Source organism: Pteronotus mesoamericanus, unplaced genomic scaffold (assembly GCF_021234165.1).
Source record: "Pteronotus mesoamericanus isolate MK-2021 breed Mesoamerican mustached bat unplaced genomic scaffold, CSHL_Meso_final contig_50, whole genome shotgun sequence".
Taxonomy (NCBI): Eukaryota; Metazoa; Chordata; class Mammalia; order Chiroptera; family Mormoopidae; genus Pteronotus; species Pteronotus mesoamericanus.
Genome location: NW_026555186.1, coordinates 43729291 through 43755155, shown reverse-complemented (window position 1 = coordinate 43755155; position 25865 = coordinate 43729291). Strand labels below are relative to the sequence as shown.

At 40.6% G+C, this 25865-nt stretch overlaps 2 protein-coding genes across 3 annotated transcripts; both read right to left on the bottom strand.

Moving 5' to 3' along the window:
* Positions 1 to 1790: 1790 nt before the first annotated feature.
* Positions 1791 to 9975, bottom strand: RFESD (Rieske Fe-S domain containing). Of its 2 annotated transcripts, none has more exons than XM_054578613.1 (4): positions 9881 to 9975; positions 4067 to 4242; positions 3924 to 3958; positions 1791 to 2506 (listed from the first exon to the last, which is right to left on the bottom strand). In XM_054578613.1, exons 2-4 carry the CDS (start codon positions 4239 to 4241, stop codon positions 2243 to 2245), a joined length of 474 nt encoding a protein of 157 aa, XP_054434588.1. In that variant the 5' UTR covers position 4242; positions 9881 to 9975; the 3' UTR covers positions 1791 to 2242. The 2 variants fall into 2 exon arrangements, with proteins under 2 accessions (XP_054434588.1, XP_054434589.1); XM_054578614.1 differs by lacking the exon at positions 9881 to 9975 and adding an exon at positions 9137 to 9601.
* A 12499-nt stretch (positions 9976 to 22474) lies between these two features.
* On the bottom strand, positions 22475 to 23770 carry GPR150 (G protein-coupled receptor 150). Its single transcript, XM_054578286.1, has one exon. It carries the CDS (start codon positions 23768 to 23770, stop codon positions 22475 to 22477), a length of 1296 nt encoding a protein of 431 aa, XP_054434261.1.
* Positions 23771 to 25865: the final 2095 nt, after the last annotated feature.

The window sequence follows — 25865 nt, the reverse complement described above, 5'->3', positions numbered from 1 at the left end:
CATATCAAGTATTTATATGGTAGAGAAAATAAAATGAATATATGTTTCACTATCTGATATTTTTTAATGAACAAGAAAATATATCTTTTAGTGGGTAGACTTTATGCTGTGGTTTAAATATAGGTATATTTATAATACATTTATGTTTTTATTAAAGACTTGTTTCAAGTATCTTTCTAATTATTTTTCTGGGAGGGGAAAACCCTCCCTATAAAAATGCTACGTACCTTTTTTAGAGATATTTTTCAAAGGATATTTGTTTTCTTCCTACAGTCTGCATAGTTTGAGCTTGCCTATTATCACTTCTTTTATAACTCATCTGTAAAGTATGATGGACTTGCAATTCATAGATGTCATGAATTTATAAAAATAGAGTATTATTTACAAATCTGATGAGAAGACTTCTGTATATAGGACAGGACAGGACAAGACATGACATTTTTCATTTCCAGATTTAGAGTAACAAATCTAAAATCAGAGATCAAGTCCATACTACTTACTGTTGCCACTGGATCCTGAGAGAAAATGCTTCTATAATTGGCCCTGCAAACTAGAGCCATGGTTTTGCCTGCAGGAGATTCTTTGGTTTCTTCAATGCTTTTAAAATTCTGGCCACATGTTAAGACCTGACTGGTCATTAGAGGACTAGTACCTAATATAATAGGCTGAATGTGCCCATTCCAGAGATGGCACATAGTTCCTGTACCTGGTAAGTAGCCACTGCCTTGAAGAGTATTTATTCAAAGCCCAAGCCTGACTCTTTAGTAATAGTCTGAAAAATGAGTGCAAGTGTTGTATTACCTGAAGCTGCCCATATTCAAACAGAAAAAGAAATTTAATAATATGTAGAAAGGGCTCTGTAAGCAGAGCCTTAATGTTATTTTTTTCACTTCTAATTTTATAATCACCAAGGGAAAGTGTCAGGCTTGGAGCCTTAATTCAATCTTGTGCCACTAAGAACATTACTGAGCTTTGAGACTAGGTTCAAAACATGACAGTTTTACTCAGTCTGAATTCATATTCTGCTTATTCTGGGTCTTTCTGGTTTTACTTATTCTTATGTTCTATGTGCTGCCAAGTTTTAGATGCCCCCCACCCAGGGTGTTATAGCACCGTGTGGGCACCAGGCAACCAGGACAGCACTGGCCAAAAGTAACTGGCACAGTAAAGCAGGGTGAACCACTTAACACCACTGCAGCAGGAAGGACTCTGAGGAAAAATATCCTATGTCTCTTCTCTCTATAACATTTACATAAAACACTTATTTGTACATACATGCACCAAGTTCTCTAAACATTTTTTTTTTTAAAAAAAAACCTTTATTTGAAAATTCCATATAGGCAGTCAAAGTACTTTGGCTCACTGAGTAGGAAACTTCCGCTCCCCCGTGGCTTGGCAGCAGCTGGGTGCGTCTTCTTGCTTTGAGACCATTTGTCTTGATCAGAGAGAAACCTGGCCAAGGTTTACTTGGTTCTGATGTCCAGCACATTGATAAGTTTCTTATTTTTAAATTCGGCATGTAAACTTAATCCCATTTCTGGAGGCAATTTTAAGTGTACAAAATCTGTTATATACAGGAGTGGGCAAAAGTAGGTTTACAGTTGCTCGTATGGAAAATAATATAATTAATAAATAATACAGGAATAAACTCTGTGTTTCACATACTCACAACTGTAAACTTACTTTTGCCCTCCCCTGTTATTTGGAAAGACTGAAGTTAAGATCTAAGTATTTCAATGTATTTAAATTTTACCTTTTAAAAGTAATAATAATCAAATAGGAGGGTGGGGAATGTGTGAAGGTATTAATAAAACAAGAATGGAGGAATGCTGAAATTGTTGAAGTTGTGTGATGAGAGTTTATTATACTATTCTGTTTACTTTGTATATATTAAATTTTTCCATGACAAAATCTGCTACGTCAAATAAGGATTGCCCCCCCCACCCATTTTTCTTAGTACATCTTATTTTATACCTTTTCTTCATTTTAGTTACTGCAAATTACTTTCATTCTTCTTACAATGCACATACCAGACCTATAACCTTCAGGTTCTAATCAATCCAGAAGAGTGGATGAAATGTATTCTATAGATCCTGATGATAATCCTTACATCATACTCAGTACATGTGCTTTGGAGCTTCTCAGATTTATATAATTTTTAAAGAAAAGTAATGCACTGTCTTTGGTATTGAAACAAGGTTATTTTCAATACATACATATTTATCATTGCAATGTAATTTTATCAGAAAGAACTCTTAATTACTTTGAAGTTTCCAGTGGCATAAAAATCAGAGTCACACTTGAAAGGCTCAGTAGAAAGAGTCACATAAATATTCCCATTGTCCACTGTCACTGTATGAATCCTTTGCTTTACTCCTTTAGAACACCACTTGGGTTTTGCTGATGGATCTTTAGGGTTTATAGCCTGATACAGTCCTTCTCCTGTTGCCAAAGTAATTTTATATTTATGCCAGGGGCAAACTATACACGGTTGTCCATCAAAATCCTAGGGAAGGAAATAATTGATTTAATAATCTGACATTTTCAGTGTTCACAGTAAACCTCAGACTCAGGGCAGAATATATTGCAGAAGAAGAAGCAGGTTAAAGAACAAACCAGCTTTTCTTTTTTACTCCCATTTAAAAATTATTCAGCATAAGGCAGAATATAATCTTAGAAGTCATCAAGTCCCTTTTGCTGTTGACGAGAAACCTAGTGTGTTAGAGCTGGATCAAAGGGTTACTAGCTCAGGCAACTATACCATGTTACTGCAGCTGTGCTGTTATCTATGAGATGTCAACGTCACTTCCTTGACATTAATGAGACGATGACTTCAGGTGCTTCTAAAGGAGTTTTCACTAGCTGCTAGAAGAATGATAAGCTTTAGATGTAAATCAAGAGAGATTACTAAAGTAAAAAGTCCTTATAACTCTCATGGTCTTAAACTGAAGGAAATTCTTCTAATTTATCATCACCAGGTGCTTGTGCTTCTGTTGTTTTTTTTTTACACCAGAAGTGCTGGATTACTGACATGGTATCCCCTCAAAACTGTTAGCAAACATTCACATTTTCATAACTCAAAATATTCATAATGTATATACATATCATTTAACATGAGGGTAAGTGGGGAAATAGGAGGACAGGAAGGTAGAGCGAGGGGAATAATAAATTTAAGGTTGTACAAGTCAGAGAAAGAGAGGTATCAGTTTCATGAAGCAGAAGAACAAGAAATAAGGTAGCTAGTTTGGGAATGCAAGGAAGCAAAACAGTTTTCTCATTCCTCCAGTAAAGTCTTCAAAAGTGTGGTTTCTTTCTCAAAATATATAAACTTATATTTTTATTACATTATAAAAATATATACTCATTGGAAAAATTTAAACTATGCAGAAGTGTATAAAGTAAAAAGTGAATGTTATTTTTTATTTAAAAAATGGGATTGCATTAGAACTATTATTCTACAACTTGCTTTTTTCACTAAAAAATATATTGTGGACATTCTTCCACACCAACATATATAGACCTGCCTCGTTAATTTAAGGGTTGCACAGTATTCCATAGCCTGACTATTCATAATTTAAACTATTGCTAAACAATTATTGCTAAACATTTCCTATTCCTATTGCTAAAACATTTAGGTTGTTGTCAATTTTTATTACAATAAATAATGCTACAATGACCCTCTCCTATAGATATAATTAAACATTTGTGTAATTGTATGTGTAGGGTAGATATCTTGGACTGTAATTGCTAAGTCAGAAGACATGCATATTTCTCACATTTATCTGTGAAATGGTTTTCTTTGTACTTGAAGCATTAAAATATAGTCCAAACCCAAATGTAAATTATTTTTGAATGCAGAATGAAATAAGAATATAGATAGGAAACATCTGAGTTTTTTTGAGAATAGATTTAATTTTGCATACCTCTATGTCTCCCAAATGTAAAGGTCCTCCTGAGTCTGAAAAGGAATTGGATATTACATCTAGTCACTAAAAAACCTGAAATTTTGATTGTTTTATTGTTAGTAAACAAATTCAAAATTTACAAATGAAAATTAAAATCTTACGGTAGCAGCGAATATCCATAGCATGATATTCTCCTTTGTGGTAGAAAATGACCACTTCTCTATCATGGACAACAGCTGTCTTTCTTTCAGACTTTTTAATGTCATCTTCTCTGCCAACATAGACAGGAGAATTTTCCTTCATTTCAGGATCTTGCTCAGAGCCACCAAGATCCATGCTGGTTGAACCAAAAAGAAAGAAAGAAAAAGAAAACTGTGAGTGGTCGTCACTAATTTGGCTATAACTTAGCTTGGAGATGTATCATATGAGAAGTCTGAAATCTCTGAGACTGATGGAAGCATTTTTTTTTGTATCTATATAAAATAAAACATTTCTAAATATTGGATTATACTTAGTCATGATTTTGAGTTTGAGATTCTTAAAACTTGCAAAAATTATGGAGAACTCCTCACATTGAGGCTGGACTTGTATTAGGTTCATTCTAATGTGTAAGATGGATATTTCAGAACTTCTAAGACACAGGCTAAAGTTTCACTATCCTTTTATTCCCCATCAAACTCAATGTTAAACATTTGGTTATTATCCTGCTGAAGATGGGATTTTCTGACAGTCTGAATACTCTTGGACCTCTAGGTTGAGATGGCTCACTTGGTTTTCTTTCTCTTTTTTCTTTTTTTAAATTATCTATTGGTTTCAGGTGTATAGCTCAGTGCTTAGACAATCATAGGATTTACATAGTGTTCTACTCGATATTTCCAGTACTCCAACTGGTACCATACATATTATGACAGTATTATTGACAATATTTCCTATGCTTTACTTACTTCCCTGTGTCTATTTTGTAGCTACCAGTTTGTGCTTTTTAGTCCCTTCACCTCCTTCACCTAGTGTCCCAAACCCCCTCCCTTCTGGCAACTTCTAGTTCTGTGTATCTATGAGTCTGTTTCAATTTTGTTTTTATCATTTATTTTGTTCTTTAGATTCCACATATAAGTGAAATCATATGGTATTTGTCTTTCTCTGACTGACTTATTCATTGAACATAATAACCTCTAGGTCCATCCATGCTATTGTAAATGGTAAGGTTTCATTCTTTTTTATGGTTGAGTAATATTCCATTGTATATATGAAGCACATCTTTTTAATCCACTAGATTATTGATGGGCACTCAGATTGCTTTCATAGCCTGGCTATTGCAAATAATGATGCAATAAACATGGGGGTGCATATAGTCTTCAAATTAGTGTTTTGGGTTTCTCCAGATAAATTCCTGGAAGTGTAATCATTGGGTTGTCTCACTTGGTTTTATCTGTCAGGGACCGCCAGCTCTTACAGATAACTAGACGACTATTCTGGCAGAAGGGGATAGGTGTGAATGGGCACCTTGAACTTTCTTAAATCAGAAATGGTCATTATTGTTTCTCATTTGGGCACTCAAAGAGGACTTCTCTTCAGTTAATCTATAGCAATATATTGTTCAAACTCATTTCTAAACAAAGATTTAGTAGAGAATTTGAAGGTATTCTAAAAATATTTTTTCTCAGCACAGATATTCAGCCTATTTCTTTGAAAGCAACCCTTTCAAAGAGACCTTCTGTATACTCTAAGAACATAATCTTCAGGCCTTCTGGTGATTTCTCTAAATATTTAGTTAATCCTATATGGCTGGAAGTTTGAAAATGTTAGTAGGAAAAGAACATTGGCTCATTTAGCTATTTTTAAAAATAAGTATAATAGACATGTTTGTGTCTATTTAATGTGTTTAATGTGTACAACATAATAATGTGATACTTGTACATATTGTAAAATGATTACTACAATAAGTCTAGATGACATCCATCAATATACATAGTTATAGAATTTTTTCTTCTGATGAGAACTTTCAGAATTTACTTTCTTAGCAACTTTCAAATGAGAGGATGGCCCATTTAAAAAATAAGTTCATAACAGAAATTATTAAGAAGTAAAATCTCCTTGTGAATGTTAGAAATGAGCATTAGAAAAAGGAATTTATAGACTACCATTTTGAGAAGGTTAGTTCTGAGCCATAAGTGAGATATTGAATAGATATTACATATTATACACGCCTGAACTCCAAAACTGAAGTGTAGGATAAAGGGGGTTGTGTGTGTGTGTGTGTGTGTGTGTGTGTGTGTGTGTGTAGAAGCAGGAGCTTTGAATTCAAAGTATAGAGGAAAGCATTACACAAATTAGGAAATTATAGAGATGCCAATTTGTACTTTGTAGTTAGTATTATTAACCTTTGCTCCAACTAACCTAGTTACTTTTTAAAAGGGTAGGAAAAACACGTAAGCTATTTTTGAAAAATCATTTCACAATAATAACAGCAAAAACTACAGTGCTTTTAAAAAAAAAAGTCATGATGTTCTGGGTTAGCCACAGCTGACAGGAGTCTGCATACTACATCTCTAAACAGTCTGGAAGCTACCCAAAAGTACACAAATTGTTCTGGTGGTAGTAATTACCTCCACAGTGTTGGACATGCAGCCAGCCCTTTATCACATTTTGTGACAGAACAGACAGAAGGGCAATAATGATAAGAAAAATGGGAATGGAAAGATGAACTCAAAAAGGGGAAACAGGCTGAACCAAAAGAAATAAATACGGAATTTGTAACACATTTAACTGACAAAGGATTAAGATTCATAATATATGAACGCTTATCAACCAGAAATAAAATTCCGAATAATCATAGAAAAATGGGTAAAAGACATGAACAAACATTTCACAGATAAGGAAATCTGAAAGGCCACTAATCACAGGTAAAGATGCTCCATATCATTAGTAGGAAAATGTAAAAGAAATGTAAAGCTAAGTCACATATGGGATACTACTTTCTATCAAACAGACTGGCAAAAAATATACCAAGTATTGGCAAGGATATGAAGCAACTGATAGTGATGACATCAATTAGTGCAACCCACAGTTTGGCATTACCTAGTAATGTTGAGAATATTGATGACCCAATAATCCCATTTGCAGTATATTACAGAGAAACATTCACAGGTACACCAGGAGACATGCACGGGAAAGGTTATAATAACAAATTAGACAGGAAACAACTCAAAATTCATCAACTGTGAAAAGGATAATTTTTACAGTCATTCAATGGAATGTAGCAGTAGTATAGCTATATTAAATAGGATTAATTTGAAAAATGTAACTTTAAATGAAAAATTAAAAGATTTTTAGAGTATGCTTCTATTTTTATCAAGTGTAAAAACAGGAAAAACCAAACAATATTCATGGATACATATATATAGAATAAAATTTATAAAGAAAAGGGGATAGTTAACACAAAACTTCTTAAATGTCTCAAAGTATTGTTTAGTTTTATGTTTAAAATTATTGTTCTTCAATATTTAAGTTGTATCCTACCTTATAACTATTATCCAAATGATCCAAAATCCAAGAAAAAGAAATAAAATAGCACTTTCTATCCTCAGAGAATGTACCTGTGTACATTCAGCTTATTTCAAAACTTGTCATTAGTGGAGGAAATAAATAAATAGTTCTCTATTCTTTTCTTTTTCCAGGCAAAAAATGAGAAAAGAAATATTAGTATCAAGCAAGTAAAAAAATACATGCGATGTGGAGTAGCATCTAAAGTGAAATGAGATTTCTCCAACTCCCAAATAAAAGAACCAAATAAAATCCCCCTTCAAGTTTCAGTCTCTTAGAACCTGCAGTCTTTGCAGGGTTTGCCCTCAACCAAGGAAAACTGTAGTGAATTTTCCAGGGTCTGATAAGAAATGAGCAGTAAAAGCTGGGGCTAATGATAAAGGTTTCCGAGAACTATGTTTACAGTCTCTCATCTTGCGTAGAAAAGTATTATCTCATCCTTCAAATAACTCTTCCCTCTATGCATCATAGTTTTATTTATTTATGATATCTGGTGATTATTTATAATTAACACCCATGTTATTCTTAATATTGTGAATATCAAGGCTGGTCCACTCAGAGAACAAGAGTCAATGTGTTCACCTTAATTACTGTTACTTTGATGCACTATTCATATGCTCCCACACATTTCCTCTAATTTGAATCAACGTTAAGATAGTAGAATCTTAACTGAATAAAAAGAAAGTGAAATATTAAACAGTTCATCCAGTTTGCAGGCTATGAGAAGAAAAAAAATTCTGAAAATTTTAGCCATTTTGTTCCACAGTTCACTCTTCAAGAAATATTTTTTTGGCTCATCTCTAAAATTAGGTTCCAAAAGTGTTAACAACACCACATAAAACTACAAATTAGCTAAATGGATCCTCAGTAGCTATTAGATATCTTTCCAAGATAGGGAGTCCATTCAAGTTGAATTGGGAAAAAACAAAAAACTAAGTTATCTTTAAGACATTGGAGACAGAAGATACATGAAATTAAAGGAACTTGCTCATTAACTCCTCTTGAGCACTGACAAGTGCTTTTACTAAGCCTAGGGCTTGGTCTACATATTTTCAGAACACATAGCTCCAGGGTGTCACCCTTGCTTTTAGGTTCAGAGAAGAGAAATGCCATAGATAGTAGCTTTGTACCGTCTCTTTGGATGGCAGAATAATGGGTAAAACAAGTTACCTTTCAGTAAGTACCAATGCTTGGACTCTTTACATATAGGAGTTCATTAATCTACACAAAATCTCCAGGCAGTTTTATATCTATTTTCCAGATGAGGCAACTAAGGGTAAAGAGCCCTTTTTAACAAAAGCTTACCCAAACTCAGAAAGTAGCAGTTAAGATTCAAACCCAGATCTTATGAGTCTAAATTTGTGAACACTGAAGTATAAATCTTAATATTTTATCTAAGTAGTATCCGTGGACTCATAAAAACACGTGGCCTGCAAGTAAACTATCTTATAGGTACCAAACCCTTTAGCAAAGTAAAGATCTCTCTCTCTCTCTGTCTCACCATATATGTCACCAAAGATGAAGAATCTAAAGTTTTTTAAATTTAGGAACGCTATTGTGCAAGAGTTGTATCAACAAATGTTTAAAATGGAATATTTTCGCCAATAATTTAATAAAGTCACGTAGCAGTTCTGGAATCTGCTGCTATTATCTGGGATATTAGAGACAAGATCAGCAGGTGAACTCACCTGGGTTGGAATCCTGCCTCTGCGTGATTTCAGGCAAATGTCTTTATGTCACTGTGCTGCAGTAAGTAAGGCCTGCCACTTATGGCTCTAGTGAAGAATTAAAGGTTCACTCAAGTTAGAGCACGGCCTGAAAGTTGGAAATGTGCCTGTCATGTTAGCTGCCATCACTAAGGCCCAGCTCTGACAGTTAATGGGCACAGGACTTCAAGCTGTTTAACATTTCAGTTAAGTAGGTCTGCAGTAGTTAGATGGAGCGGTGCTCAATAACCAGTGCCAGCCTGAGCGGGGCTGTCCAGGTGTGGACTCTTCTGTCTGCATACTCCAGATGAAGACAGCCAGGACGGCCGGGACGCAGGGATAGACCCTGCAGCAGTTCTCACGCCTTAGAGCGCACAAAGGCTGGGACAGCTGGTTTAAAATGCCCTGCCTGCTAAACGGAGGCGGCAGGTTCAGGGTGCGGCACAGACTCTAAGGTGGACGAAGTCGTTGGGTCTCGCTGTGACTGGGCAGAAGCGTGACCCAGGGGTTAACGGTTAACCAACTTGGCACCGAGGCTGGGGAGGGTCGCACTGCTCAGAAAGCCCAGGGATAGAGGCCACATGACAGCAAATCTCGCCAGCTCTAGGAAGCCCCTGCCTTCGCCGGAAGTCTGAGCCCAGAGCCTCCACCCTGCCGGAAGCAGCGGCCCTCCCGAGCCCCGCCCTGCGCTCTGTCGCCCAACCCCGCAGCAAGAGCCGAATTTACCTTCAAGTCTCTCGCTCCACCTTTGAGAGAGCGACCTGCTGCGACCCCGCGAGGTGCTACTGAGTGACCCAGGGCAAGGCCGCGGAGCTGAGCTTCCCGAGGCGGGGCGAGGCCGCCCACGTGACCCCTGAGCGTCAGTCTCCAGGACCCATTCGACAGCTACCGCGGACCAACCACGCTCTGCCAGGACCTCCAAACTGACAGTCTTACGAATCTTGTATTTGACAAACGTAGGTTGGCATCCATTTATTTTGAAATGTTTGTCGATCTTACCACATTTATCCAAATTTTAAATGCACCCAGCGATCTCACTTCTAGGAATTTACCTTATAAAAATATTTGGAAACAGTCACAATGCATGTAATCGATATATGAAGATTGTTTTATTGCAAGGAAGAATGAGGCTAGCTAAATTGATCATCAACAGGGGAATGATTACATGAAATACACTGTAGACATGTTAATTGTAGTCATAGAATACTATGTGTAGTGTGCCCTCTTTAATGTAAAAAATATCGTTTCTCTTGATACGGATATGTAGGCATGTATTGCATACATAAGCGTTTTCTTAAAAAACACACAACTTAGTGGTTGTTGGGGGAGTGATGAGAGATTTCCGCTTTCATATTTTGAACTTCACAACTTTGATTTTTCTCTTTTTACTTCCCTGATCTTTTAAAAAAAAAATCTCATACTTGTGTTCAAAATGGAAAGCTAGATGAGTCTGATAGTTTATATACATATATAAAGTTTTCTTGACTATCTTCTAATGTGGTTTTTCTTAATTCTAGCTGTCCCTTAGAGTCACCTGGGGATATAAAAAAGTCCTGATGCCTAGACCAATGAGGTAAAAATCTTAAAAGGGGAGAAGGATAAGTGTATTTTTTTTCTAAATTCCCAAGTGATTCAGGTGTGACTTAAAGATTGAGAACCATAATCTACTTTTAATATCCTGACATACTGATCTCATATCCTTGAGTTGCCCATTGGGCATGGGGCTGCTGAAACCCAGGGACCTTGTCCATTTACCCCAATATGTCATGTAAATGACATTTTTTTGTTCTATGACCCTTGACGCAGAACATCTTCTATAGATGGAGAAGCCCAAAATAAAGGATTTTCTTGCAATGCTATTTTGTTCTAATTTCTATTCTGTCTAGTATAGTTTTAGACTAATAGTCATATTTTATGGGATAATTTCCCTTTTAACAATTTGTTTCACTGATCCAAGCACAAATTAACCATCTAGTTTTGAAGAGTCACTTTACCAAAGTGATAATAAAATATATTTGGATTTATTATAATTTACGTTACCTGTTAGCAATCCCAAAATATTTTATTGGCACATGGAGTATGTTGGCAGCCTTTATTCGGTATCATTGAAAGACTAAATAAGGGTTGCTATTTCTAGTGAAAAGTTCTTTTTTGCTTTGATAGAAACTAGGCATTAAAATAAGACACATTTTAGATCCACTGACCTTAAATCTGATATAGAATAAACTGAAGACCTCAGTAGGTATGCATGCATATGAGGTCTGTCCAGAAGGTATCCAGCCCTATAATATGAAAAATAGAGACAGTTACTGAAGAAGATACAAGATACAAGAAACATTGTACATAGGACAATGACGCCTCAGTCTCCTAAAGTAGGCATCTTGGGACCTCACACAGTTCTTCCAGTTGCCATCAGCTGCCCCATCATATTTTCCTGAGTCTCATGGATGTTCTGAAATCTCTTCCCTTTCAAAGGTGATTTTAGTTTTGGGAAAAGCAAGAAGCTGCAGGGCACCAAATCTGGGCTGTAGTGGGGCTGAGTCACCTGGGTGATTTGATGTTTCTCCAGAAAACTGCAGAGATGTAATGCATGAGCAGGTGTGTTGTCATGATGAAGCTGCTCATCATCAGTTGCCCATAGCTGTGGCCTTCTGAATCACCTGAATAGTTTCCACACAGGAATGTTTAAACTTAATGCAATATTTGACACAGGTTCATTGCTCTATTTGCTCATTTTGAATGTGACGGACACACAGTACACATGCTCACTCAATGGCATCTATCGTCCCCCACTGACTAGTACAATGAAATTGTCATTGTTCACACATGCCCATTCCAGTCCACTCTCCTTGGCTGCCAGGTTACACTGAGGTTGCAAAAACTGTTCTCATATTATCAATGGTTGGACTTTTTCTGGATAGACCTTATATATACATACACAAGAATGAGAGAGAACTGGAACTTCTTTTGTATCCCCACCTAAATCATTAATGTGGTTAGTCATGTAAAAGTATAAAATGTGTAGAAAGCTGTAGTGAGAGGCTGAATAAACTACTTTTCTGCACTTCAGATACACAAATGTGCACATGCACACCCATGCAGCATAGGCATGCATGTGAGCTTAAAGGAGGAACCATAAGTCCAAAAGTCCATTTGAAAGTCATTACAGTTCAGAATAAAATTCATGATTCTACTGTCATTTCACTCCCACCTTCTTTTTTTCATTAGAACAGTTCTAGCCAGCCTGCACCCAGCTCTGACTAAGATATACCGGAGGCCATTTGGAGGCCCCTTCTTCCTCCTTTCATCCTTTCTTTTCCTACTAGTGACACCTAGTGGTAGATCTTGGCATGAGTTTTGTTACCTACCCTTGAAAACTAAGGCTTTTCTTCTGCAACCTTACCCCTTAATATCTTGGTCTACAGTTTCACATATCCCTTCTCACCTTTGTGAGCCCTGTTCCTCTGTTCTGAGCATCAGGCTGTTTCTAGGAAGGGTTTTTTCGGGGCCACGTATTTCCTCTCAAATTGCTTCAAAAACTGCCTTCAGTCCTAAGCCGAATTCCGTCTTGTGAGCTAGTGAAAACATCTGTGTGTTGCTAGTTTCATTACAGGGAGGTTTGAAGAGTATCCACCAATTGGGATTTTATAATCTTTCAAGCCAGAAAGGTGTGATAACATGGCCTTTATTAAGCCATTGGGATTTAGATCATGAGGAAATGAGGGTGGCTTTAAATATCACCTGTCTGCTTATGACTCTTTAATGAAAGTCTCCACAATAGTCATACCTGCCTGACATTCCTGCCTGGATATTGTGGCAGAAGCAGTCGTGCTCATTAAACATCCCATCTACTACCCAACGTTTCCCAGCCCCACTTAACAGCTGGCGGAGGCCGGGTAACTAGTTTTGTCCCATGGACTGTGAGTGAAAATGCAGTCTGTCACTCCTAGAGCAGAGTTGATATGAGACCTCTCCAGTCATCTCTTTTCTGTCAAACAATTGACCTTTTTGATGGTAGAGCCCCCACCAGCCTGGGTCCTCGAGTAACAACATGGAACAGAGGTCACCCTTCCCCAGCTTGCCAGCTTCCACCAGACTGTGAAAGACTTGTAACTTAAGTGAAAAATAAACTTTTATTATGTTAAGCCACTGAAACTTTAAGGTTGTTTATGATTGCAACATAGCATATTTAATGTGATATCTCATACAGAGCTATCTCCAATTTTATGTGTTCAGAATTGAATTTTCTCCCATAAACCTATACCTCCTGTTGTCCCCACCATCTCCCTAAGTGACAACACTGTCCAGCTGCATGCTTACGGTAGAAATCTGGATGGCATCTCCCTTTTCCTCACTCCTCCTGTGCAGAAAAGAGTTAACATAGCTGACCTGAGACTGTCATACTGTAAAAACTCCATGTGCGAGGCTGGCCCGTGGCTGCCATCTGGGAACTTGGCTGGTAAACCATTCCCTACATTGATATAAAGCTTTCCCTAAATAATAAAGCTGACTCAGCTGTTGGTACAAACAATATGGTTTTATACTGACCACAACCTGCTTTCCTTCTGGAAGCCTGGAACTTTGGGATATGCTGGGCAGAGGTGCCTATGTGACCAGTCCTTGAAAAATTCCTTTCTTTCTCTCTTTCCCTCTCCCTTCCTCCCTCCCTCGCAAACATACTTTTTGACTTTTAGAGAAGAAGGGAGGGAGAAGGAGAGGAAGGGAGGGAGAAAGAGTGGGAGAGAAACATTGATTGGTTGCCTCTCATATGTACCCAAACTAGGGCCTGAATCCGCAGTCTAGGCATGTGCCCTGACGGAGAATCGAGCCCGTGACTTTTCAGTTTACAGGGCAGTGCCCAACCAACTGAGCCACAATGGCCGGGGCTGTTTCTGTAGTTTAATTGTTGGAGGAAGAGTGAGTTCTTTGTGACCCCCGCCGCCACCACCCCAGAGGGAGAGAGATAAGGAAGCCTTCACATGGGTTCTTCCATACTCCACCTGTGTCCTTTTTTCCTTATGATTCAGCGGTGTAACTTTACGACATCTCTGTAATAATCCTAGCATGAGAAGAACGGTATAATGAATTTTGTGAGTCCTTTTGTCAAGTCTCCAGACATGACATGGTCTTAGGGACCCTCCATGATATCCCTCCATGTCTAAGCCAGCACTAAGTCCTGTCAAATCTGTTTTCCAAACTGTATTTCAAATTACTCTGCTTCTTTCCTTAACCTGCTGTCACCACTCTGGAAGGCGCCATCGTCTTTATTTTGTGTTGGATTTTTGAGAGGGTCCAACAAATAACACCTTTCTTTCCTGCCTGGTTTGGAACCAAACAGGAAGAGATCAAAGTACAAGCTTTATTTAGTAATAAAAATCTGGATTGGACTTGTGCAGCCAAATGGACTTGTTAACAGTATCCTCAATTAAATTTATGTACCCTAACTGCTCCCTTTAGAGCTGTCCTCTTGAGATGATAGATTGGATTTTACCCCAAAAAAGTGGGGGTGGAGAATGGGAAAGTGAATGTTGGAGATTTTAAGATTTCTTTCTCACTCCTGATTTTTATCTTCCAGGTAGAACTCCAAGTCCTAGACATTAAGCAAATGATACACAAGCTGACCATAAGTGGGAGTGGAGAGAGAAGTACGGTCAGTGACCACCAGGTAGAAGGCAGTGAGCGCCTAGCAAACCACTGGTATTAGTATCGAGACAGGCTTAGCAGATATGCACAGCGCTATGTAGACCCAGCAAAGGCACAGCCCAGTGGGCCTTAGGTGATGTGGTCCTCAGGGGGCAGGCTGCTGCTCCTTGACCTTCACCAATGTTCAGAACATATTCATTCTACCACATTAGGTCTCAGCAGAGGTAGGGAGAGCACAAAGACTTTGGAAAGCAAGTATAGCTAAAGCAAGGACTAGATTACAGGAAAAAATTTTTTTTGGTACTTTGGCCTTTCAGATGGTACTGTGTAGAGTAGTAGTTGCTGAAATTTGGGGTTTTGAAGTTAACAAGCTTCAGGTCCCCTCACAGGTATGGGCCATTTCCAAAGTCTTGAAGGACCCCAGTAATATATTCACATGGTTATCCTTTATATCCCTTCAATATAATTTAAAAACACACAAATTATAGAAAAGTAGTACAGGGAACTCTATTTTCCAATAGCCATCTGAGTGTTGCCACTCTGATGCCCCATCCATCTTTAATGCTTTCGTGATTGTTTTCTGCAAACAAGGATATTTTTCTACATAACTGCAATACGACCACCAAAATCAGGAAGTTAACACTGACATATTTCTACCATCTAATCCTCAAGTCCCCTTCAGAATGAAGTTGTATTTTGTTTTCATGTCTCTTTAGTTTCGTTGTCTGGGGCAGTTCCTTAGTCTTTCCTTAACATTCATGACATTGATATATATCTTTTTAATTTTAGGCTATTTATGTTGTTGAGTGTCCCTCTGGTGAATTTTGTCTAACATTTCCTCATGATTACTTTCAGATTATGCATCTTTGGCAGGAAAATCACAGAGACTGGACTCTGACCCTTTGGGGGCTGCCCCTCTGTTCTCTTCTCACTTGTCCCCAGCTAATCCTACTACACTACTGTGTTGTCATCTCCCCATTCTGGCTCTGCCATCCCACTCTGAGACATTGTGTGTCCCCCTAACCTTCACTAGCCAGCATGGGCATCTCTCCTGCTCCGTCCCGCTTACTGGCTTTAGGGTGGAATTGTTCAGGAAGGAAAGAGAAGAGGGAGGGGAATAAGGGCCATATGTTTTTGTAAAATGTGCATAAGTAAGACAATATTATTTCACTGGATTAAGGCCATTGTCTCTTTTTCTTCCATCACACAGGCATTTTGGAGATTTGGCTAATGTTCAGGTGAGCTGGAAATACTTTTAGTTTAGGTTTGGGGGGATATATTTATATGGTTTGCAAGAAATCCTATGGGCGGTTAAGTTTTCCCTGGCTTCCCAATGCAAAAAGGCTTCCCAGAATGCTCCCACTGCCTGCTGCGATGACCTCCTCCGTGGCAACATGCGGGTAGGGGTTCTACAGGGTTCTATCGAAATAGGAGCGTGTGCTGTGGCGTCTGGCGCAGGAAGTATGGGCATCCTGGAAGAGAAACAAGATTTGAATGGATGGAACCAGAAACTAGTCTGTGGGAAATTCTATCACCAGACTTTTGGCAAAATTGTAAGCACAGGATTCTGTTCTCATTGGCACTTACTACACATGAGATATGCTGAATAATATAGCTTATGAACTATACATCAAGAAAGATAGTTTATATCTATCTTGATGGGAGTCATATGAAAGAAAATGTATTAAAATACTTGTGTCTTAAAAGCACACAAACCTATACTAGGTCTACAGTGTTTTGTTTTGTTTTTTAATGCTTCCTGTCAATTAAAAAATGATTAATTATGCTATAGGGAAGATTGAATTATGTTTCTATTCTTTTAAAATAAAATATTATCATAAAATTGTTATCACATGAAGGGATGACTAAAGAGTAGATAGACAAAAACTGTGGGTAAAAAGTATTGTGGATGTGTGTCTGGCAATTAATAAATATTATGTCAGTTTTTAATATTTACATTTTTATGATTATTTGCCTACTCTAAATAAATATCCACTTTCACGCCTAATTTTGTCTTATTTTATACTGTCTTTTAAAAGCGTGCCTCCCCTACTCCACCCTAGTCCACCCCACCCCACCCCTGTTGTAACTTGGATCTACCCTCAGCTGCTTGTAAACTGTGAGGTAGCTGAGCCCTGTGTGTGCTACAGAGCATTAATGAGTATTAACTGGAAATTTTCCAAGACAGGTAAGAGAGAGACTATTGCCTGGGCTGCTCCAAATTCCATGTTTCATCCTGGTTCGGAGACGGAGGCATGGGAAGACTAGCCTTGGACCCACGCAGTGTTACCTGTCGCATGCCCACAGTCACCCCCTGCCATCCGTGGATTCAGGTGGTGCTGGAGAAAATGTCCCTAGAAGCAGATTGTTTTGCCAAGTTCACTGAAAACTACTGAGGGACAGGACTGAAAACACATGCTCAAGAAAGCTCTAGGGCGTGACACAGAGCCTCTGCTCACTTAAGTAGGAGGGCTCAGACTGGAAATGGCAATGAAGAGATTTTTAATCTGTAAGAAGGCACCTGGAGACTGGGGATTCCAGTTTCACAAATTTCAAAATCTGCCAGAAGGCGGGAATAGTTCAGTTGCCTCTGTCTCAGACAGATACGTAAATAGATCTTCTCCCGACTCCCCTTATTTTTTAAACACGAACCCAAATTAACCTCTTATGAAAAGATTTCTCCTAGTTGAGTTACCTTCAGAGGTAGTAGATTTGCAACCACCTGCATAGACCAACTGACAGCCACCTTTGGTTCTCTGAGACCAAGATCTTGCCTTCTTTTGGATCCTGTCCATGCTAGAATCTTTGGTGACACCAAATACTGGGTTCGGGGAGTACAATTATGCTTGACCATTGCTCTCAGGGCTAGGGGTGATTTGTTTTCCTAACTTTGGTAGGCAATTGAGGGGCCGGTGCTATGATAATGTTCTGCTTTCTAGTAAAGCTTTGAACTCTTCAAAGAGTGGGGTTCATCAAAAAATAGGAATTGAACAAATAGAACCTCAGAGGTCTTAAAGGAATGATCTAGTTCAGGGAGAGACAGGCCGTGGCTGCCTCTGCTGGAGGATCCCCTGCTCGCCCAGGCAGCAGGACCCTCCAGCGGAGACTGCGAGGAATCAGCAATTGAGGAGTGCTTTTGTGTTTTTCTACAAGGGTAGGAAATTTTGAACTTTAATTCTTTGAATTTTGTTGTCTTTGGGTTTTAACTTACAGAGGATTTAATCTCTAGACCTCAATTTCTTTCTAGTCATTAGTCTGGAACAGAGATATGGAAAAGGTTTTTGGGGGTTTTTGGTTTTCACTGGTTTTGTTTTCAACGGGACCCTTTTAACCCCAACAGGGGAGAGAGTCCTGGAGTGTTAGTCTAATGGAAATTCCTTTATCTGAGACCCACAGGATGTGTTCCCATGTAGCACTTCACTGAGCCCACTGATTCTGGCACGGGTGTGCTGCGCTGAGGGGAGATTCTTTATAGTGTCAAAGTCTCCACATCTGTTGTGAGTGGCATTTTAAGTCTTGAACACAGAGGCTGACTTCAGCTCCTCTCAAGTTTGGAATGAGTTTGGTTCATGCAGCTTGCTTGCAGCTGTGATTGCCCAGTATTCCTCGCCTTTGTGCCACCTGGGGCATCACCTGTGCACATTTCTGACTCTGCTCTTGCTGCTTCTGCGTCTGGTTTCCTCAGGTCTTAGGGAACAAGAATACCTCTTCCACCTGCTTTTCAAGACACTGTCTTTCTTTGGATCTGGAATGTTCCAGGCTGTGCATGGGGCAATATGCCTTCAGAACTTCAGTCCCCTCAGCAGTGCCCAATTCCTTCTGGGAAGGCTCAGCTGTTTCTGACAGTTTAACTTGCTCCTTTCATTGATTGCATTCTTTCTCTACACCAATGGAAAAAATTGAAAAACCAGAAATAAACCCACATGTATATTGGCAAATAATTTTCGACACTGGAGTCAAAAACACACAATTGAGAAAAGAAAGTCTCAATAAATGATGCTGGGAAAATTAAAAAGTCACATGCAAAAGATTGAAACTAGACTACAGTTTGTCCCCATCTACAAAAATAAATTCAAAATGGATCAAAGATCTAAATATCAACCTGAAACAATAAATTACATAGAAGAAAAGATAGGCGCTAAACTTACAGACCAGTACATTTATTTATTGCTTAGGGCAATTAAACAGGATTTTGTTATTTGCAGCAGCAAGCAACCCCTAACTGAAGAATTTTGGCAAGACAAAAAAGTCTCATGTTAGCTTACTGCATGTTGTTTATCAAAGAAATGGGAACATTCCAAGTGCACTTTTATTTTAGTTAATCAGCCAGAATGTATCAAAGGACTGTATTGGACACTATAATGGGCATAATGGAGCAAATGGGAGAAAATAAAGGATGTAATTCTTGTATTAAGGACTTTTTTGAGAAACCTCAACCTACAGATATTAATGACATTATTTGCAAATTTTTGTCATTGATAATTTTATCAATTTATTAATTTATTCATTTGATATTTATTAAAGATCATGTGCAAAACAATATATGAACTTTATTATACACATAGATACATATATAACTTACCACTGACATATTTTCCACTTAAAATTTAGCCAGACCAAAAAGTGACAACCATAAAATGAGCTGGGGTAGAGTATTATATAATGTCCCCCAGTGAATCACTCTTCCTGATACCCACCATTTGTGGAATCTTTTCCCACAAAGACTATGGGCTTGGCCACATCACCTGCTTTGGCAATGAACATCATCAGATCTTTCACAAGCAAAGTCTTGATAGCATCTATGCGTAGGTATTTAAGCTACCCTTAAACTGCCATGCAATGAAGAAACCCAAAATGCAAGAACATGTAGATGGGAAGGCCCAGCTACTCAGCCATTGCAGCCAGACCCTGTTCCCAGAAGACCCTCCGGCTAAATGTACCCACATGAGTGAGCTCAGGAGAAACCAGCAGAAGAACTGCTGAGCTAACCCACAGACTTGTGAGAAATAAAGACTTATAGTCATTAAGCTTTGGGATGGTTTGTTTTGCAGCAATAGACAACTAAATCATGGGTAGATTGGTAAAATGGTGTTGATGCCTTAAAAATGGAAGTCAGGGGCCTGGATATCAGAAGATTTGGGTTATAGTCTCCAACCACACATCAAATTGAGATATTTAACTGCTTACTATATAATTTGGTGAGATTTCACACCAACTTGAAATGAGAGAAACCCAATGGTAAGGCAAAGCTCAGGGGATAGAGTGAGGGCCCCAGCCTTAACTCCCGGAGACTCATGAGAGTCAGTTGTATAATTCTAGGTCAAGGCCAGAAGACCCAGGTCCCAGTTCAGTAGTCAGGCCTCTTCCTTCCCCCACTTTTTGTTCTGTTCAGGCTCTCCTATTTGGGAGTGCAATCTACTTTACTCAGTCTCCTGATTCAAATGCTAAGCTCCTCCGTCAGCACCCTTACAGGCACACCCAGAAAAAACATTTAATCAAATATCTGGGCACCCCATGGCCCAGTCAAGTTAACACATAAAATTAATCATCACAAGAAGTTATGAGGTCTCCTTATAACTTCATCCCTAATGGGAAGTGTCAAATGCCTACACTTTTTTTTTTTTTAAATATCTCTTCCTGAAAGTGCACTGATATACAATTTCATCTTATTAAGCACAGAAGGATACAAATAATTGAAAATTTAGCTCGTGTCAAAACCCATGAGGTTATACCAAGAGCAAGATTTGGGTACTAGACATTCAGGAGCCACTATGCAAGCTGAAACCTTCATTCCTCTGGCCAATGAAGTCACACCACTGGTAAGAGCATTAGAACTGCTTCCTTGCAAATGATACAGCAAACATTTCCTCAGCTAACTGAATGGAGTTTTTTAAGTATATTTTGAATTTTTAAAAAGATTTTATTCTTCAAAGAACATTTATCATTATTGTATATTTAAAAAATATTTTAGTCACTAAAAGCCTGCCCTAGGCCAAAGCGTCCTATAGTTGTGACACAGCAGATGCTTCCATATTAATATGTTATAAAGGAAAAATAGTTCCATAGTTAAACGTTTGGAACTATGGCTTCTTTCTTTTTTTAACTTTTTATTACAAAACTTCTAGAAAAATTGACGAATATTACAAAAGAACGCCCACATATTCACCACTGAGCTTCAACAGTTAACATTTTTGAACGTTAATATTGTTTGATATATATAGTTGTTGTTTTTGAATAACTTGAAAATTAGTTGCAGACATCATATTGTTACACTTCACCTTTGAAAACGCGGAAGACATGCTTGCATAACCACAGAAGCATTATCATACTTTAACATTAATTCCCAAATATTGCCTAATAACCAGTCCATATTCAAAGTTTACCTTTTGTCCTCAATATAACTTGTAGAGATCTTTTCTTTTAAACAAAAATATATGTATCAGTGAACAAAACAAAGCCCCGAGTGAGCTTTGAGTGAATTGTACCAATCCTTGCCTCTTTCTGCATCTTAGACCTGTGTTTGTGCAGGAACAGGAAACACGATAATGGAAAGCTTGCAGATTCTCAGCTGAAAGACACTGGAAAACACATGGATATATTGTTGATAAATGCTATAGAACCAAAGGACAATTAAGAGGAGGGTACCAGTTAAATCTGCTCTTTGACCTTGTTCTCAGCAATCCACACCAATAGACACTGCTTTCCTTTGTAAAAAGGGAGTTTTATATGTACATGCAGCATTCCGAGGTTGCAGCTTCCTCCTTAGAGGCAAACTTCATGAGGCTCCCCGACCTGAGACAGTGAGTGTCACACATATCCATCGCCTTGGTTACTTCTTTTCTCTAGTGTGCTGGGGGCTTGTGCTGAGAGGCTCCACCAGCAGACAGTATCGCCGCAGTAGAGGCTGGTCTGGGCACAGGGGCGATTTCCTACCGAAACTGGGCATTTTTGAAAGGGACTAAGAGAAGCTTTTATGTCTCCCTCCTACAAGCCCAGTTTCTACTGAAGTGGAAGCGATACTGGAAATAAAGGCCACACTGATTTTCTTCTGCGAAAACACATTACCATGTTTAAAAAAAACAGCATTAATTGTGCTGTGGGAAATGTTTTTATTTACAAATACTCTGCGGCTCTGAAGTAACGGCACGATTACATTTCTCACAGCATCACTGGTACAGTTTCTGGGCTCCTTAGGGAGAGCAACGTGGGGATTTTTCTCCTGGGAAGAAAGGCAAATTGATCCCGACGGTACACTTGATTTCAACACAGTTCAAAATAGGTTGAAACAGATGATAACCCAGCAAATAAAATATTGGCAATTTAGCTAACACAGATGATGTTTTCTAGAAAACTATGGGAATGTAAAGGAGAACTTGAAAAATAACTGTAACTTGGACTGCTTTTACAATTTCCCAGTGGCTCACTCCCTCGTTTCCGAGTGGGAAACTGTGAAAAGGAACTGAAAGGAACAAAAGAAATTGGAATAATGTAGGAAAATACAAATATTACAAAGGAATAGAACAGGAGAGTGGAGAAAGGAGACAGCTTCCGTGTCCCTCTCTCGGAGACCCTCCTGTTCTCCCATCTGTGTGATCTACATTGACCCCGACGGCCAGCCTCGTGTTCCCCGGAGGCTGTGCCCTGGTGACAGATGACCTGTCTCTGGCCGTGGGCCACCTAGAATGCGCTTTCACAGGAGCAGGGTGGCGGCCGGGGACGCGGCGGCGGTGGGCGCAAGTAGCCCTTCTCTGGCTGCTCCCGCCTGGCGTGGTGATAATGGGCGTGGGGCCAGCGGTGACGGTGGAGCGCCTGGTGGACCTGGGCCCCCTCGTCGTCCTCTGAGACTCCCTTCTGCGAGCAGCAAAGAGCGCCCAAACGCTTCCGCAGACGCCGCCAGAGCTGGCAGTTGCCCGCCTGGAAGAAGAGGTAGACGAAGGGGTTGAGGGCACTGTTAGCCACCCCCACGAGGCGCAGCGCCACCGCTAAGTCCTCGGCTTCCCACTCTCCCACCGGCCCAGACGACCACGCGGTTGCCAGCCGGGCAGCAAAGTAGGGCAGTTCAAAGCCCACGAACAGCAGCGCGAGAGTCAGGCTCATCTTCATGCTCTGTACTTTGGCACGCGGTAGCGCGCTGTGGGCGGGGGCTCGGCCGGGACTCGCCGACTTGGGCGTCGCAGCAGATGGGGCCGGGGGCGGGCACTGCCACCAGGCGCAGATCAGGCGGCTGCAAGCGACGCCCAGGACTGCGACCGGTGCCGCGAATCCCGCGGCGGCCTCATAGAGCGCATAGACCTGCAGGTGCCAGCGCGGCAGAGGCGCGAAGATGCCGCGGCAGCGATGCTCTCCGGCCCAGGCGTGGGCGTCCGGGGACGCGGCGCGTGGCGCGGATGGGGCTCCCCCGCGCACCACGAAGACCGGGGGTAGGGCCAGCAGCAGCGCCAGCACCCAGCCCAAGGCGGCGAGGACGCGTGCCGGCAGCGGCGGGCCCTGCGGATGGCGCACGGCGTGCTGACGCTCGAGGGCAATGAGCGCCACTAGGTGGGCCGAGGCGCCCCGGCCGGATACCTGCAGTAGCTGCACGAAGCGGCACTCCCGGTCGCTCGCCGCCCGACGCGGCTCGCTCCACAGCCCCCAGGCCAGCTGCGACAGCGTGGTGCCCCCGCACGCGTATAGGTCGGCCAGGGCTAGTTGCACCAGCAGAAAGTCCATCTTGCGACGCTTGGGACCCGCCCATGGCCCGCCACCGCCACACAAGCGGCACAGTACCTTGGCGTTGCCGGCCACGGACACCACCAGGATAACCCCCAGGTACACGAGGTGGCTGGGCGGCCCGGGCGGCGGCGGTGGCGGCGGCGGCGGCCCGGGAGCCGGGACTTCCTGGCCGGAAGTCAGGTTGATACCCCAGCCCAGCAAGATGGGTACGGAGAGGTTGGGCGCCGGCGACACAGTTGAGCGGCTGAAGGGATACTCCATCCTTCGCCTAAAGGAAGAGTAAGTACCGAAGACAGTAGGCAGGGCGCGGGACAGCAAGGTGGAGGCGAGGCTGCTTGGGGCGCGATGCCAGGTCTGCCAGTTTCCATAGTTGAAAACGCACATGCATAGAGAGGAAGCTGGATTTGGGTAGATTTGCGCTTAGTTTTTTTATAGGTTGTCCTCGTCACTTGTCATTCGAACGTGGGTTGTACACTCGAGCAACACACATGATTCCTATTCTCCACCTTCTCCGAGCCTCCCCTCCCCATCCGTTCTCCCCTTCCAATCTCCGCCAAAGCCCCCCGACTGCCCTCGAAGGAGCCGCAGGCCGCTGAACTCTGGAACCTGCCCTGCTGGCTATTCTCCGGCAGAGCGCGTCTGGACAGAAGGTCGTTCTGCCGGGGCCGTTGTAAAGGCTCATGTTAACTGAGGACCAACGCACAAAAAGATGAAGCTCCCGACTGAGACTGTACCCCTCAAAGATGGTTTCATGATTGCCAGTAGGAAAAAAAAATAGTAAAGAAAAACTAGTTTTTGTTTCTCTTTTTCTTAATCCTCACCCAAGGATATATTTACTGATTTTAGAAATAAGGAGAGGGAGGGGATGAGGGAGAAGACTGGTTGTGTTCCGTACGCGCCCCAGCTGGGAATCAAACTTCAGCCTCGGTGTGTGCCCTTACCGGGAATCGGACCTCAGTGTTCCGGTGCGCTGACAATGCTCCAGCCAGCTGAGCCACCCAGCCAGGGCGGAACCAGTTTCGATGAATTAAAAAAAAAAAAAAAGGTTTGAGATGCTATGGATCTGCACTAGTAGGAGAAAAACAGAAACACAAGAAACCTAACAGCATTTTGAGCACAGAAGGTACCACTTGATAAAGATATGTCTTTCTCTGGCTAACAATGAGTTTTATTTAGTCTAAAAGTCAGGGGTGTTGTTGGGCAATTAGGAGTTGCGGTGGTTTGCAGACAGTTTCAAATCCTCTTTACTAGAAGCAGAGGATCACAGCTCCTTTCTTGGTGATGTAAAATTCATTTCATTAGTCTGAAGAGAGCAGTAATAGGTTTTATGCAAATGGTAGTACATGTATTGCTCTTCATCCAGTGTTGATGTGTCATCATGGCTTCTCATTCTTTGGATTCTGTTTTCCAGCAGATGGGAGATTGCTGCGGGGCGGAGGGACTACGCCTCCAATAAGCCCAGAGAAAAGGTGACTAAGAAAATAATAAAGTGGCCAATTTTTAAAAAAGAAATCCAAGTTAAGGAAACGGTTGAGACTAAATGCTGCCTTTTATTTTAGTCCTCCATCCTCAGGAAAAATTTGTTTTTTCCTGTTGGAAGCATCAATTTGTCGCTTGGACACCCTCCATGTTAGTCACTCTGGAAGTAAAATTCTTACACTTCCTGATCTGGGAGTCTGTTGGGGTTCACATTCCAAAGGCTGATTGGCACGTCAAGGTGCATGGGATCGGAGGGCTTGGTGGGTACAGACGGCAAACCTGCCAGCCGCTGGAGTAATCCCATTTCCTGAGCTACTGCCTTTGGCCAGAGACATTTCTCATTTTCATCATCATATTCCTAGTACCTAGCACTGGGCCTGCCTGACACATGGCAGGTATCTGTGAATTTGTTTCTAATTGATGGATATGTGATGTATTTCAGATAACTTTGAGCCTTGACTATAAATCTATCACTGAAGAAAAATAATCCCTTCCATACTTATGCCAGTATTATCCAGAGGAATCCAGAGGAGCCCAGGGGAGCTCTGGGGAGATGATGGAATAGCCATTCTTGGTGGAACATTTAAGAAAGAGGTAGAATGATAGCTTTGGGAAATCAAACTCTTGGCTTAATTTTCACATTTTTCCCTCCAGAAAGTTTTGCCCAGTTTCCTTTTCTGTGTAACATGTCTTCCCATCTTATGAGCTGTTTCTTTCTGGGAGCTCTCTCTGAGCAATACCCGTAATGTAGTGATTCTACTAGCCAATATCAGTTTAATGGTTTTCAAGATGGTTCTTGAAATAATTTGTTTCAAATATATTGAAGTGCTTTCATATAACAAAACAAGACTCTAATGGTGAAATTATATTTCACAGA

Excerpts from the sequence above, each read along its gene's own strand:
- GPR150 (XM_054578286.1), bottom strand. The coding sequence starts at position 23,770 with ATGGAGTATCCCTTCAGCCGCTCAACTGTGTCGCCGGCGCCCAACCTC.
- RFESD (XM_054578613.1), bottom strand. The coding sequence starts at position 4,241 with ATGGATCTTGGTGGCTCTGAGCAAGATCCTGAAATGAAGGAAAATTCT. Across the intron at positions 3,959-4,066 it reads TATGGATATTCGCTGCTACC|ACTCAGGAGGACCTTTACAT; the intron begins GTAAGATTTTAA and ends ATTCCTTTTCAG. Across the intron at positions 2,507-3,923 it reads TACATTTGGGAGACATAGAG|GATTTTGATGGACAACCGTG; the intron begins GTATGCAAAATT and ends TTCCTTCCCTAG.